The 16648-nt window shown below is 40.9% G+C and overlaps 1 protein-coding gene across 2 annotated transcripts in view; it reads left to right on the top strand.

Annotated features, from left to right (window-relative positions):
* LAMA4 (laminin subunit alpha 4) overlaps positions 1–16648 on the top strand; it is a 153929-nt gene that overhangs the window by 121046 nt on the left and 16235 nt on the right. For both annotated transcript variants that reach the window (XM_037894659.2, XM_043542824.1), the window contains 5 exons: positions 4264–4406; positions 9147–9285; positions 11697–11834; positions 13245–13378; positions 15220–15384. In XM_037894659.2, coding sequence (XP_037750587.1) covers positions 4264–4406; positions 9147–9285; positions 11697–11834; positions 13245–13378; positions 15220–15384 — 719 coding nt within the window. The remainder of the gene's footprint in view (positions 1–4263; positions 4407–9146; positions 9286–11696; positions 11835–13244; positions 13379–15219; positions 15385–16648) is intronic.

The raw sequence follows: 16648 nt of genomic DNA, 5'->3' as shown, positions 1-16648 counted from the left end.
CCCCATTTTGCTACCAGAGCGAGTCCCCTGACAGACCTGATAAAAGCCCAGGGTCCAGACATGATGAAGTGGATAGATGCCGCAGAGAAAGCATTCATGGATCTACGGACAGCCCTCTGCAGTAACCCCATGCTTATAGCCCTGGACTTCAACAAAGAATTCATTTTACAAACAGATGCATCTGAAGTAGGATTGGAACCTGTCCTATCACACATGGTCGGAGATGAAGAACACCCAATCCTCTACCTCAACAGGAAACTCCTCCCAAGAGAGCAGAAGTATGCCGTGGTTGAAAGAGTGCCTTGCTGTGAAATGGGCCATGGAAACACTACGTTATTACCTTCTGGGACAACGGTTTACCCTTGTGACCGACCATGCAACCCTCTAGTGGATGCAGCGAAATAAAGAGAAGAACGCAAGAGTGACCAGATGGTTCCTCTCCTTACAACCTTTCCAATTCACCATACAACACCGGGCTGGAAGCCACCATGGCAATGCAGATGGCTTGTCACGAGTACACTGCCTGATGTCCCAAGTTGCCCAACCCCGTAGTGTTGAGCTGCAGAGGGGAATATGTGACAGGGTCAGGCCAGATGGCTACAGGAGAGTAATAGAGGGCAGATATATTAGCCCCAGGCTAAGTAGGTCACTATTCCCTGGGTAAGGTAACAGGGAAGGGTTTTTTTTGAAACAGAAAAGAATTTTATTGTAACAGTTACAAAAATTACCAAGGAAACAAACCAAACTATGCAACAAAACAACGCAAACAGAAGGTATAACACAGCAGCTTTCAGGAGGGAGAAGTGTTCAGGCTAGCCTGGGCCCAGAGCGGGGGGGCTTCCTCGACACTCGTGGTCTTCCACCCTCCTGAGTTACCTGGTGGCCTAGAGCGGGGGGGCTTCCTCGACACTCGTGGTCTTCCACCCCCTCGAGTTACCTAGTGCCGCGCCCAGTGTCACCGATTATCCCTCTCCTGAGAGTGCCCGGCAAGATGGGCACGGCTGTGGGGTGGGCTGTTTGGGGTGGGGGGGGGGTAGACACCCACGTATTATAGGACCCCTCCTAGATGACAGTAACGATGGTATCCACAGCGGCAACGGCTGGGGCTGGTGTCTCTCGCTCTTGCCCTCAATCAAAGGGTCAGACAGAGGGAACCGGACGGGGTCACCGAGCAGAGAACCCCGGACAGCGCCCACCGCTCTTCGAAGGTGTCAAGGGAGTCGGTGGACGCCGCCCAGAGGAACTCCACCCGGATACGTGAATGTACTGAGGATCGGAAAAAGGCCCTACAATCGCAGGACATTTCATGGGCCAACCTCCTCTCTCTGGTTTTATAAATGGCTGTTTTAGCCAAGGCTAGGAGGAGGTTAACCAGGAGATGCCGCGATTTTGTGGGGCCACGGATGGGAAGTGTATAGATAACAGGGAAGTTTTTTTGAAGCAGAAAAGAAATTTATTTGTAACAATTACAGAGATTACAAAAAAAATAAAGAAAAACTTAGCAACAAAACAACGCAATCAGAAGGTATAACACAACAGCTTTCAGGAGGGAGAGGTGTTCAGGTTAGCCCAGGCCCAGAGCGGGGGGGCTTCCTCGACACTCGTGGTCTTCCACCCTCCTGAGTTACCTGGTGGCCTAGAGCGGGGGGGCTTCCTCGACACTCGTGGTCTTCCACCCCCTCGAGTTACCTAGTGCCGCGCCCAGGGTCACCGACCCTCCCTCTCCTGAGAGTGCCCGACAAGATGGGCACGGCTGCGGGGTGGGTGGTTGGGAGGGAGGGGGGTACACCCATGTATTATAAGACCCCTCCTAGATGACAATAATGATGGTATTCACAGCAGCTAACGGCTGTGGCCGGCGTCTCTCGCTCCATCCCTCAATCAGAGGGTCAGACGGAGGGAGCCGGACGGGGTCACCGAGCAGAGAACCCCGGACAGCGCCCACCGCTCTTCGAAGGTGTCAAGGGAGTCGGTGGACGCCGCCCAGAGGAACTCCACCCGGATACGTGAATGTACTGAGGATCGGAAAACGGCCCTACAATCGCAGGACGTTTCATGGGCCAACCTCCTCTCTCTGGTTTTATAAATAGCTGTTTTAGCCAAGGCTAGGAGGAGGTTAACCAGGAGATCCCGCGATTTTGTGGGGCCACGGATGGGAAGTGTATAGATAACAGGGAAGTTTTTTTTGAAACAGAAAAGAAGTTTATTTGTAACAGTTACAGAAATTACAAAAGGATAAAGAAAAACTTAGCAACAAAACAACGCAATCAAAAGATATAACACAACAGCTTTCAGGAGGGAGAGGTGTTCAGGTTAGCCCAGGCCCAGAGCGGGGGGGCTTCCTCGACACTCGTGGTCTTCCACCCTCCTGAGTTACCTGGTGGCCTAGAGCGGGGGGGCTTCCTCGACACTCGTGGTCTTCCACCCCCTCGAGTTACCTAGTGCCGCGCCCAGGGTCACCGACCCTCCCTCTCCTGAGAGTGCCCGACAAGATGGGCACGGCTGTGGGGTGGGTGGTTGGGAGGGAGGGGGGTACACCCATGTATTATAAGACCCCTCCTAGATGACAATAATGATGGTATTCACAGCAGCTAACGGCTGTGGCCGGCGTCTCTCGCTCCATCCCTCAATCAGAGGGTCAGACGGAGGGAGCCGGACGGGGTCACCGAGCAGAGAACCCCGGACAGCGCCCACCGCTCTTCGAAGGTGTCAAGGGAGTCGGTGGACGCCGCCCAGAGGAACTCCACCCGGATACGTGAATGTACTGAGGATCGGAAAACGGCCCTACAATCGCAGGACGTTTCATGGGCCAACCTCCTCTCTCTGGTTTTATAAATAGCTGTTTTAGCCAAGGCTAGGAGGAGGTTAACCAGGAGATCCCGCGATTTTGTGGGGCCACGGATGGGAAGTGTATAGATAACAGGGAAGTTTCCAGAACAATCAGGAACCTTCTGGAGACAATTAAGACAAGCTGATTCGAACACCTGCAGCCAATCAAGCAGCTGCTAGAATCAATTAAGGCAGGCTAATCAGGGCACCTGGGTTTAAAAAGGAGCTCACTTCAGTTTGTGGTGTGCGTGTGAGGAGCTGGGAGCAAGAGGCACTAGGAGCTGAGAGTGAGAATGCAGACTGTTGGAGGACTGAGGAGTACAAGCATTATCAGACACCAGGAGGAAGGTCCTATGGTGAGAATAAAGAAGGCGTTGGGAGGAGGCCATGGGGAAGTAGCCCAGGGAGTTGTAGCTGTCGCACAGCTGTTCCAGGAGGCACTCTAGACAGCTGCATTTCACAGGGTCCTGGGCTGGAACCCGGATTAGAGGGTGGGCCCAGGTTCCCCCCAAACCTCCCAACTCCTGGTCAGACACAGGAGGAGTCGACCTGGACTGTGGGTTCAGAAAAACGGCCAAGCTGAGGGCTGCCGTGAAGCTCCAAGGCGAGTAAATCCGCCAATAAGCATAAGACCCACCAAGGTAGAGGAGGAACTTTGTCACATTATATATCCAGAGGAAAGCAATTCATAAATATGGTTCTCTATAACCACAAATGTGTGTGTCACTATTTTAACTCAGTCAGTTTTAGCAGCTATTGTATTACAAAGTGTTGAACTCCCATTTCAGTAGAAAAGAAATTACTCAGATGAAATTCAGTATTGGTGTTGGAACTATAGACACTTGTTTAGGCAGTTCAGCAACATGCATTAGGGGTACCAGAGAATTTGCTTCAAGCCATCATAGCTGTGACAATGACAGTAATAAATCTGAACTGTAAGGGCATGATTCTTCTCTCACTTACGTGGTGCAACTTAGGAGTCTGTTTATTGATATCAGTGGAGTTACAGTGGTGTTTAACTTGTGTAAGTGTCAGCAGAACTAAGCCCTAAGTTTCAACAATAAAAGCAGATTTAAAGACATATATCCAAATTCTCTACTGAAGTCAGTGGAAGTGCTCCATTTACACCAGTATAGAATTTGGCCTGTGGTTATTTTTTACAAGCAAATGAAAGAAGGCTTCTGTTTGTTTTTGGCCATTAGAGAAATCATTATATTGAAATGAGCTCACTACTAGTCATTCTTGTCAGCTCCCCACTGATTCACAAGCCTCTTTTTGACTAATTAGAATAATTGTTAATTTTAAAAAGTACAATAGACAATAATTATAGACTCCCTTTTATTAAAAATGCCAATTTGGCAAACCCAGCATGATAACTTCTAAAAGACAATATTTTTGGACATTTGGAGTTGAACTGTTCATTTCTCCTTTCAGATTTCTGTTATATATCACAATTCTAAGAAGATGATCTTGGTGGTGGACAGACGACATATAAAAAGTGTGGAAAATGAAAAGAAAGCAATGCCATTCACTGATATCTACATAGGAGGTGCTCCTTCCGAGATCTTGAAGTCCAGGTTTGTTGACAGTCCAGGTTCCATCAGTACTCATCTGATTGTCGCACAATGGTTTGCAAGAAGGTGTGTTTTACCACCTTTGCTCCTTCAGGAAAAACAGCTTCTAAGATTCCATTTTAATTTTGCTCAGAGCTCTAGGTATAAAGTACTTGGCATCTGTACATTGATCCAAGATGGCTGTAGCTCTGCTGCCGGCTGAAATTAGTCATGTGATCTAGAAGAGTCTCCACAGAGGATAACAGAAACTGCAGTACAGCTGAGACAAAAATAAATGTTTAAAGAGTGTATGAAAACAAATATATATACATATATGTACATAGGAAAAGCTAATCCCCCTTTGAGCAAAATGCCTCTAGCTTATGAACACAGATATCATATCTCACTCTTAATCATATTTTCAGATAAAGGGATTTTTTCTACTATAAACCTTAGTTCAAATCAGTCTCTATTTATCTGTGGGCTCAAATGTAGCTGTCCCTGTATTGATATGCAAAGGTTTTGAAGAGAGATCCCAGGGATCCTTCTCTTTCCCCTCAAGCCATTGGACAAAGTCCAAGCATAGTCCCATTAGGGAGTACAGGTCCTACTTCCTAAAATGAGCAGGAGTAGGACCATGAACACTCTCTGCTCCTATTTTAGGATCAGCCAGAAGATTTTGTTAGATGCATAAAGTAGTACACTGAAATGGTGGCAGAGCTGCTACTGCATTATTACACTTTCCATTGTAAGATTTGTTTTCAGTTGCTTATAACTTTGCCAGACTTTAATCGTGTCTCCACCTCAGATCGAACACTTTTTGAAAAATTGCAGCAAAATGATTCAGCCTTTTGCTAGAATGAGGTTAAGGACAGGACCCCTGCCTCATTCAGTGAACAGGATGGACCTGCTCTGAGGATTAATCAGGGCTGTGTTATAAAGGAGACTGTTGTCTATAGGACCCCTGCCTCATTTGTTGCAGAAGTTGGAAGATGTGCAACTTTATGGTCTCATGGCTAAGGCAGTTGAATGCTGCCCTGGAGAACTGGATTTGATCCCTGCCTCTGCCACAGAATTGCCATGTGAAGCTGGGCAAGTCATTTAAACCAAACTTATCACCGGTGGTCATTAATTTTGTGTTCCCCATTTTTGGCGTGCCTGATTTGAGACCCTGAATTCTGATTTGCAGAAGTGCAGCTGACTTGCAGCTGTAACTGATGTCAATGGGAGCTGTGCGCTGAGTAAATGAAGTCCTACACGAGGCTAAACACTCTAAAAAATCAGATCCTAGTCATCTCACATCGGGTGGCCAAAATTAGCAGATATTTTCATCCTTAATCTTTCTGTGTCTCAGTTCTACAGCTGTAAAATAGGGATAATAGTATCCATCACCTCACAGGGGTGTTGTAAAATAAAATTAATTAAGATTTATGAAACACTCATACTATAGCGATGAACATCATAGAACAGTCCATGAGAAAATTAATAATTCTATATTCAGTGCATGGTATGAATAGTGTGTAGTAAATGGCTGGGGCCAGACTCTGAACCAGGAGAAAATGAAAAATAAATAAATAAAAATAAATAGCTGCTCATTCAGTGAGCAAAATCCATTCTGTGCAGCAAGTGAGGGAGAATCCTGTGGAAAAAATACTAATTAAAGATTCTCTCATAATGCATACACACAAAGGGGCTGAATTAAGGTTGCACAGGCAACATTAAGTCTGGCATTTACTACTTTTTAAGTGCTTCGCTTTGCAAACTTATTAATGTTCTTTTAACGTAGGTCGTGTGTGTAATATAAAATAATGAATGGTATAGAGAAGGTATATTGGACATTTCTTTGCCTTTTCTAATAACATAGCAAAATAACATAGCACATCAAACAAAACTGAAAGGTAACGACTTTAAAACTGATGAAATACAGTTGTACAAAATGAGTAATTAACCTGTGTAATTCATTGCCAAATAATATCATTGAAGCCAAGAGCCTGCCCATACTAAAAAAAAAAAAAAAAAAATAGTAGGGCTGTCAAACAATTAAAAGTAATTGTGATTAATTGCAAGATTAAAAAAAATCATGATTAACTGCAGTTTTAATTGCACTATTAAACAATACTAGAATGCCAATTTAAATTTATTATGAATATTTTTGATGTTTTTCGACATACAAATATTTCCACTGTAAAAAAGAAAGAAAAGACAAACAAAAAAATAAACTTGCAACGTACAAGTCGAAGCATGAAGGGGCATACAAATATTTAGCATATCTGGCACATAAATACCTTGCAACACCAGCTATAACCGAGTCATGTGAACACCTGTTCTCACTTTCAGGTGACATTGTAAATAAGAAATGGGCAGCATTGTCTCCCATAAATGTAAACAAACTTGCTTGTCTTAGCTATAGGCTAACCAAGAAGTAGGACTGAGTGGACTTATAGGCTCTAAAGTTTTACATTGTTTTGTTTTTAAGTGCATGTATGTGGAAAAAAATAGTGTACATTTGTAAGTTTCACTTTCACGACAAAGAGATCGCACAACACCATTTGTATGAGGTGAATTTAAAAATACGATTTCTTTTGTTTATCTTTTTACAGTGCAAATATTTGTAATTAATAATAATATAAAGTGAGCACTGTACACTTTGTATTCTGCGTTGTAATTGAAATCAATCTATTTGAAAATGTAGAAAAACATCCACAAATATTTATCATACATTTAAATGTGTATTCTATTATAGTTTAACAGTGTGATTAAAATTGCAATTAATTGTGACTAATTCTTTTAATCTAGTTAATTTGTTTTGCGTTAATCACTTGAGTTAACTGTGATTAATTGACAGTCCTAAAAATTAGATATTTATACAGAGACTGAAAACATCCACAGTTACATTATATAGGATAAAAATATAATGGACCAGATTCTGAGGTGGTGTAAATTGATATAGCTCCATTGAAGTCAGTTGATCTACACTGATTTACATCATCTGAGAATCTGGCCCAATAAATATAAATCATAATTCAAGGAATAAACTGATCACTGTGATGAGGGCTAGGAAGAAATGCTCTATAGGCAGGTAACTCCAGAATTTCCCACTATGAGGATTCTGATACCTTCCACTACTAGCCACTGTCCGAAGCAGGATAGCAGACTAGATAGAACACTGCTCTGATTGATATGGAAATTCCTTTGTTCCTGGAAAATATTCACCAACCATCCTAACCAAAATCTGAATTCAATCTTTTATCTTCCATCCATCTTTCATCAACATCTACTTGATTTTCCTGAGGAGATTTACATTTTACTGAATTTGTTACTTTGCAACTAGCTAATAGACTTAGGAAGTAATCTGGTTTTCCTCCAAGGCAGTATATTTTCACTCACTCCAGTAGCCTTTTCCTCTGTCATTTTTCTCGTCTTCAAATGAACGAATTTGGAATCCCATTCATGTATTTTTTCTCTCACACCATTTTTTTCCCCCAGTTAGGGATATTTAACTAGGCAAGTAGCTATTTGAAGTAACAAACCAAAGGGATTACCCACATGAGGAAGGGTCAGCCCCTTAACCTATTTATTAGGACTTGATCCAAGTCCCACAGAAGAGAATGGGAGTTTTCCCCTGACTTCAATGGGGATTAGATCAGGCACTTTGTGCTTATTATTTAGAACATACAAATAATTGCTGATAATCATCCAGACTTCAGCTAGGCTGAACCTCCCAGATCATTTGAGGTTTATTAGCACAGTCAGTGTTTAATTTACCCCTGTGGAAGTTGATGGAGGTAATTCTGAAATAGCACCATTATGTGCCAGTAACTGAGTATCTTCTAACATCTTTGTGCAAATGCCAACTGAAGTTCTGCCTTTATCCACAAATAAAGAGAGAAACAATGATAAGGTGATTAAGGCACTGGCCTGGGACTAGAGAGATCCTGTTTCATTTCTTGGCTCCACTACAGAAACTTTCTATGGAACCCTCAGCAAGTCACCTCACTTTCCTTGTGCCTCAGCTACCCATCTGTCAAATCGGGATGATAATACTTTTCCACCTCCAAAGGGTGTTATGAGGATAAACTCAATGATGTTAGGTGCTCAGATACTATTATGATGAGCACAACAGAAAAACGTGTGAGAAAGAGTAGTCACTACAGATTGCTGTGCCAGCAATCTCAAACCTGACATTAAAAGGATTACTGAAGGCTATATTCTGCTCTCATTTACCACCTTGAAACCATTTAATTAAAGACTCGTGGGTGTAAGTGAGATCTGAATTTGGTCCCAAATCCGTTACCTCTGTTGGTATTATTTGTTTTGCTAGTTGAGTCCTGTCTGTTTCCTGAAAGGAGACTGGAATTGCCTATTGGGGCAGTTCATAGAGGAAAAACTGAAACATAACTTCCATAGATTTGTTCATAAGACAAAAGTCAAAACCCATATTTTTCTTCTTAAAAATAGAAATCATACCACATTTTAATTTCAGTTGCTATTTTAAACTTCTCAAGATTTCTCCACATGATTTCTTCAGCATACTCACCAATTTCCCTCCTTAACATTTGTAAGTGTTGATGTATTTTGACCTTTCAGAATATAAAACATGGGGAAATAGTTGCTGTACATAAAAAGCTGGGATTGGGATTGACTGGGGCAAGAGGTTTGTGTTTTTCAAGTTTTCTGAATACTACGACAGGGGAAAAAGGGGGAAAAGTACTTTTGTGAGGATTAGGGTTAGCTAATTGCAGTCTGTTTGACACTGTTTTCCAGCAATGTTAGCCCACACCTCACAGTAAATACTGGCTTTAAGGGCTGCATGAAGGGTTTCCAGTTTCAAAAGAAGGATTTCAACTTGTTAGAGGAGTCAGGAACCCTGGGAATCAGTTATGGCTGTCCAGAAGAGTCACTTGTAAGTATAGCACCATGCATGGAGCCATGGCATACTCTTGGCTGTGGATCTGACCATCAACTTGACATTAATTCCAAATAATGGGAAGGAGAAATCTGCAACCCAGGAACTATACTTAACTCATTGATTTTGATTTTTTTTTAATTGCATGCTGAAATGATTCCTAACTTTTATGCTGAATTGCAGTACAAAATAATCATGTTTTGTCTGATATTTCAAAAGTTGTGATGTCAGGATTCAGTCTGTAATACGTAATGTACTGTATTCTGAGGGCAGATAGTCCCACTTTATTCCATTTTTGTTTTCTGAAGTAAAGAGAATATTCTTAGAAAGGGAGTGCTTGACAGAAGAGGAGTACAGAAGGCAAATATGAAAAAGAACAACAGAATGCTAACCCATCTATGGTACTACTTCCCCAGGAGTATTGACAGATGGACAAATATTTCTAGGCTGATCCTGTTCATGGAGAAAAATCAAAGGGCATTGCGGATAAAGAGACTTTCCCTCTGTGTGGCTTTTCTTCTTATTGTTGGATTGTTTCAGTAAGCAGAGTGGCAACCAAGTTTGAAATGTATGATGCCACATGGCAGCCATTTCAATTTGTGCATTACAACCAATATGAACAGACAAAAATGTCAAAGCATTTTCTGGTCAGAAAACCACACAGAGGTCCATATGAAAACCCCAAAGAAGAAAAAATTGTCCTTGGAACCTCTGGGTCAGTTTTCCCCTTGCTGTCACCAATACAACTACAACCCCATCAAACTTAGTGGGATGGCATTAGTACAAATGACCCTCCATCGTGAATCATTCTGTTCAATATAATAGAAACCTGGTAAACCTAGATAATGTACGTGATCCTTCAAGTGTATATCTGCACCCATGTGAACCCCCATTGAAATCAGTAGGACTTCGTGCCAGAACAGAAATCTGTGTTTGTAGAACTCATTACAGAATTAGAGTGGATATCAACTAAGTAGGGGGGAACCTATAGCTTTGTAACATACTCTTGTCAGTATTTATTTTCATATTTTCACTGAGAAACATTGATACAGAGTCCTCATGGGGCAGGGAATGTAGGCAAGGGGGGGAAATCCCTGTGTTTATTCAGGTTTCAGAGTAGCAGCCGTGTTAGTCTGTATCCGCAAAAAGAAAAGGTGTACTTGTGGCACCTTAGAGACTAACAAATTTATTTGAGCATAAGCTTTCATGAGCTACAGCTCACTTCATGCACCCGATGAAGTGAGCTGTAGCTCACGAAAGCTTATGCTCAAATAAATTTGTTAGTCTCTAAGGTGCCACAAGTCCTCCTTTTCTTTTTGCGTTTATTCAGGGATTCATTCAGTTTAGGACCTTCACTTCCCCTGAGTTCAATTGGCTTTGAATGAGGCCCTTAGTCTCTAAAGAAATAGAGAACAATTTGACTTACATAGTTTAAAAAAAAAATCGAAGAGAATGTTCGAAACCAATAGGAAAGGGATAGCTAATAAGACAGTAAATATCATAATGCTGCTATATAAATCCATGGTACAGCCACACCTGGAATACTGTATGCAGTTCTCGTTGCCCCATCTCAAAAAAAGATATATTAGAATTGGAAAAGTTACAGGACAGGGCAACAAAAATGACTAAGATATGGAACAGCTTCTGTATGAAGAGAGATTAAAAAGACTGGGACTTTTCAGCTTGGAAAAGAGATGACTAAGGGTCAATATGATAAAAGTCTATAGAATAATGAATGGCTTAGAGAAAGTGAATAAGGAAGTGTTATTTACTCGTTCAAACAACGGATGGGGTTGATTTCAGCCAATGAAATTAACAGGCAGCAGGTTTTTAAAAAAAAAAAAAGGGAAAAAAAGGAAGTACTTCTTCAAACAATGCACAGTTAGTCTGTGGAACTTGTGGCCAGGGGATGTTGTGAAAGCCAAAACTATAACTAAACTATAACTATAACTATATAAAAAAAATTTGCTAAGTTCATGGAGGATAGGTCCTTCAATGGCTATTAGCCAAGGGGGTCAGGGATGCAACCCCAAGCTCTGAGGGTCCGTAGCCTCTGACTTCCAGAAGCTGGGAGTGGACAACAGGGGATGGATCACTCGATGATTGCCTGTTCTGTTCATTCCCTCTGAATCATCTGGCATTGGCTACTACTGGAAGACAGGATGCTGGGCTAGATGGACCATTGGTCTGACCCAGTGTGGCTGCTCTTATGTTCTTACTTTCTTAATGTTTTCACAACATACCACTCCATTTAGATCAGTTTAAACCTAGGGGACAAGTCTGAATTTTTCATATGAAAATTGGCCCACCTGAATCTGATGAAAAAGGGAGGCTTCTATTTCTATTGTTTATTATTGTTAAAAATACTTCCTATAGCACACTTGTGACTTTGTTAACTTGGCATGCAGATGTCCCGCAGAGCGTATTTCAATGGAGAGAGCTACATTTCCTCCAGCCAAAAAATGTCACTCTTTGATGAGTTTGAAGGCGGCTTCAACTTCCGGACTTTGCAGCCCAATGGGCTGCTATTCCATTATGCTGAAGGAGTGAGTATGCTTTTCTTTTTTTCTTTTTTTTTTTTTTTTAATGTACTGGCACTATGGAGAATTTCATGATCATTTCCTGCCTCGTTTCTTAAAACCAAAAAATAATCCACGATTTAGAAATACCGGTTGATGAGCTAATTTTCATATTCTACACCCGGTGGACCAAATCCTTCAATGCTTTATTTGGGCAAAATCCCACTGACATCAATGGGATTTTTGCCTAACTAAAGATTGCAGGATTTGATCATTTGCATATAACTGTTCTCAACACAGTGCGTACAGTACAAATGCGGATTGTGCTGTGTCTAGCACAATAGGGCTGCAATCCTGATTTGAGCACATAGGTCCTACCACAGTATAAATAATAGTAATAATAATGGCAATATTTCCTTCCCCAGGAAAAACACATGCAAGGGAAGATGAAGCAGAGAACTCCTTGAGTTTAAATTGGTGGGGCTACAGTCTGACCCCTCCTCAGGTGACAAAATCAGCCAAAAAGTTGGCTTCATCCCCAGCTGGTGTAGACTCCCTATCCCATCCCCCACCAAAGGATGCCTGTGTGGTGAGAAGGAGCAGTGCTGAAAAGGCCCCTTGCAGTCATGAGCAGCCAGGCTGCTCTAACTGCTCCCTCTGCAGTGTGCAATGGAAGGAAGCATGGGGCTTAAACTCGCTTACAAGTTGATAAGTGCGCATAAGTAGTTCTAAGAAAGACTCCCTTGCAGTCAGCCAGGCTAACCAACACTTTCTTACCCATCACTTCTGATTTTGGCCCAAAGGATTAAGACCCTAATCTTGTGAGATGCCAAGTATCCTCTTCTCCAATAGGAGTTCAGATACTTAGCTTCTCCCAAGAGCAGACTGTATGAACCTTAAAACTAAATAGTACGGATGCCTGTTTCAGTGGAATAGATAAATTATTCCTGCTGTTTGGGGCTGCAGTCCCAAATGCCTCACTCCCAGAGTAAATTATATCTCTAGACAATTGTGAATTAAGAAATGGGCTTAAGCAAAGTTCATATTTGCAGTCTGATTGGGGGAAAAGAAACATAAATATGCTGGGCTCACCACAGTGGCTAGCCTGAAGTATCAGATATTCTGTAAAAAAAAGAAACCCAGAATCACAAATTGAATGTAAACACCATAAATTGCTAAACTGATGGAGCCTGTGTCATAGATAAGGGGGAAATAATCAGGTACCAGACCTCAGAGCATTGTGGTTTAAAAGGTGACATTAATATAAAAAGAAGTCTCACTTCTCACCGGCCCTGCTCTGCACACACTTAAAACCCAGGGGGGAATGGCAATAATACACATCGCTAACAAGCAAAAAGGAAAAAGGAAAACTCATGTGACTTTTAAAGCTTTCTGTATTAAACCTGCTCCTGAAACAAGTTTTTCTTTGTGTTTCAGCCAGATATGTTCTCCATCTCTATGAATGATGGTGCTGTGGTTTTAAATGCTATGGGAACTGAAGTTCAGTCAAAAGAGACACGCTACAATGATGGCAAAACCCATTTTATCATTACCTCTGTCTCGCAGGAAAGGTAAAGCTGTTCAATATCTTTGATTCTACCACACATAGTGTATGATATGTAGCTCTTTTATGTACATAATGTCTTTTAATGTTGCTTTTGCAAAGCAGAGATTGCAAAGCCCCTACTTTAGGAGCTTTTCTCACAGCATGTCCTATTTCAAGGGATTATCACTTCTTTAGTTAAAAAACACAAGCCCAAAATCCAAATGGCTGAATCATGGCCTGGAGATGGGTCTTTTCACTAAGATTCTGAAAAAAATATTCTTGTAAATTTTATTGACTTTTTTTGTACTCACCTGTAAAAGCACCTTAATAAAACTGATGTGATTAATTCTAAAGAAGGGGTGATTGCTTTGCTTAGTTAAAACAAAGTAAAAACTTAAATTAACCAAGGTATCTTTATGCAAAAAAGTCATTATACAGTATATGGGGAAACAAGTTCATATTTTTAGCACTGACAAAAATATGCTGGATTCCTGACGACAGTGAGTGAGTCTACACATCCACTTTTTATAAAACTTGAAACATTTTCCCTGAAGGTTTTATTTCATCATTGTACTTTAAGTATTAAAAAAAAAAAAAATCTTTTGTAATATGAAAGCCAAATTATCCAAAAGTCTTCCGCCTGGTCTTCATATGTGCATATGCAACTCTATGAGAGGAAATCGTTGCACACATACTTTGTGCTCTCACCTGCACAGTTTTTGTGCATTAAATGGAGGTTTTCATGTGTGATCTCTGTAATTTATTATGGCATTTAAGAAAAATTGTTCTCAAAATTACGTGTGAGCACAGGTCACATTTTGAAACTTTAGCCCTGAAATAGTCATCATGAGGACTGACATACTACATACTACAGTGAGCATTTTGACCTCAGGATCTGTCATACCAGATCAGAACCTAGTTCTCTTTGATCCAGTATTCTTCTTTTGATATTGATCAATATCTAGAATTGGCAGAATTTGATGATTTTTTTTATAATTCTAACATAATATCAATGTTTATTTTAAGCACCTTTTTATTTTTATCAATTTAAATGTTCACAGTTGTGGAAAATTATGGAGGGTCAGACTATGGCGGGCTCAGACAACAATTGTTTAATGATAGTCAACACTGAGATTCAAAAAGTTAGTTTTATAACCACTGAAACACAAATTGTCAACATCACATCAAAATATACAAAGTAAAAAGCCTTAAACCAAATTCTAATGAGTTCTCAAGCAGCATTCTTCTTACTTTGTCTATCTGTAAATTTCAGTTATTATAGATGGGAACATTTTTAAGTCGGTCTGTCTGTGTATGGTGAAATCAATGCTTATTGACATTTACCAATAAATATTTAACCCTTCCTAGCCTGAATCAGAAGCTCCAAATATAGGCAGTCTGGCATTAGAGAGGTGAAATCTTTCCTGACTTCTGCTGCAATTAGTTTTCATGCTGCAGAATGAGATTTGATTATGCTGAAGCAATACAATATCATCTTAAACACCAAAGTGATATGATGTGTGTATGGTATCTCACTTTTCCATATACTGTTCCATCCTTTCACTTGTGATCAATTAGTTTATTTAGTCTTAGCCATAGTGTACTGTGGCTTTCTGAATATCTGGAGTATCTCAAAGATCTCACTGGAGCTTTTGGTCATTGGACTCCAAGCTACCACGCTGGCTAATTCCACCGCCATTTATTGCATAGCTGGAAGGAAATAGGTTGTCTTCTGATATTGCTATTTAGGGAATCAGATGCTGAGTTCAGCATTATGGGAACATTGGCATGCATAACACACTGTGTAATAACTCTGAATAAGCTCTTTCAAAATCAGTTTGTGAAAAGGAAGATTTCTCTTTGCAGATACGAGCTGATAGTAGATGACAAAAAACATAGCAAAAAGAATCCAGCTAGAGACAAAACAGAGCAAAAGCCTGCAAGTGCCAAGAAGTTCTACTTTGGTGGCTCTCCCATTGGTACTCAATATGCCAATTTCACTGGGTGTATAAGCAACGCCTACTTCATCAGGTAGGTAACATCCACAACAGTACACATCAAATAGTCTGTGTCTGACAGCATAGAAAATAAATACCAACAAGAACTGATTATTTTCACGATGAAATATTTTACCTTATTTTGTGGGGTTACCCAGTGTATACAAACACCTTTCTTTAATTTACTATGAAATGCCTCAGAACTGCCCTTCTACATTAAAAAACTGTTGAAGTGGAAATAACTATTGAGGTAAATCAGCCATTACCATACTTGCTAATTACTTTGGTGCAATGTGTAATTTGCAGAATAATTTACATTTGTATAATATAATTTACAGCTCTGCCTTTGTAATAAAAGGATATGACAGTGTCTCACAAAGCCTCCGAGCTGGGAGTTTGGTCTTGTTGAAATTGTTAGGCATGGTGGATCTAAATCATTTTCTAAAATGTTCCTATTTCAGTTTTTTTTCTGAAGTTTATTGCTGGTTAATGGTGCCAGATTGAGAGTCCTGCAGACTGAAATCCTTTGTTGATGAACAACATAGATATAAGACAGGCAGATGCTGAGCAAACTGCACATATTGTCCCACCACTGTGCTAGCCTCGAAGGACCATCTGTGTGTGGGTGAGAGGGTTGTTCATCCCCTCTGCTGAGACTGCCAAGAAGGATACCAACTAATGCCAGCTGGGAGAGTGTTTTGTGTGTGTGTGTGCACCCACCCACTAGTAACTATGAACTTAAATGTAGTCAGATTTATTTTCCAAATATCAGATTATCAAGACGGTGATTCATACAGGGAAATTGGACTGATGGGTGTATCAGTTAGAGCAAGATTGCCTCTTGCCCTGCACTAGCCACCCACCGCAGGTCACAGTCCAAGGAGGGGACAGAACAGAACAGCTACGCCTCCTCTTGCACTGGTAGGAAGAGGTAGAACTTTATCTCCATTCCCCGATGCACGTCAGGCAACTCACCTTGGCAATGTGCAGAGCAGAATTGGTCCTTCACAGATTGAACCCCAATGGAGCAAGGTCAGTCTGCTTCTGGGTCAGCACAGTTATCCACTCCCCTTATTCTGGGCAAAATGTTATATATACACAATGAGCCCAACTTTTTCCCCATGATTTGAAGTCACAGAGCTCTCTAAAATTTCACTTGTAATAAGAAGATCTCTGTGGTTGTCCTGATGATAAGTGAAAAAATTATATATTTTATACTAGCTTAATTTGGATACTTTAATTATTTCTCCATTCTATTTTTAAAAAGCTATTTTTGCTACACCTCAGTCAGCTATTCT

Source organism: Chelonia mydas, chromosome 3 (genome assembly GCF_015237465.2).
Source record: "Chelonia mydas isolate rCheMyd1 chromosome 3, rCheMyd1.pri.v2, whole genome shotgun sequence".
NCBI classification, from domain to species: Eukaryota; Metazoa; Chordata; order Testudines; family Cheloniidae; genus Chelonia; species Chelonia mydas.
Note: the sequence above shows the minus strand (reverse complement) of the source record. Positions and strands in the feature narration are given on the sequence as shown.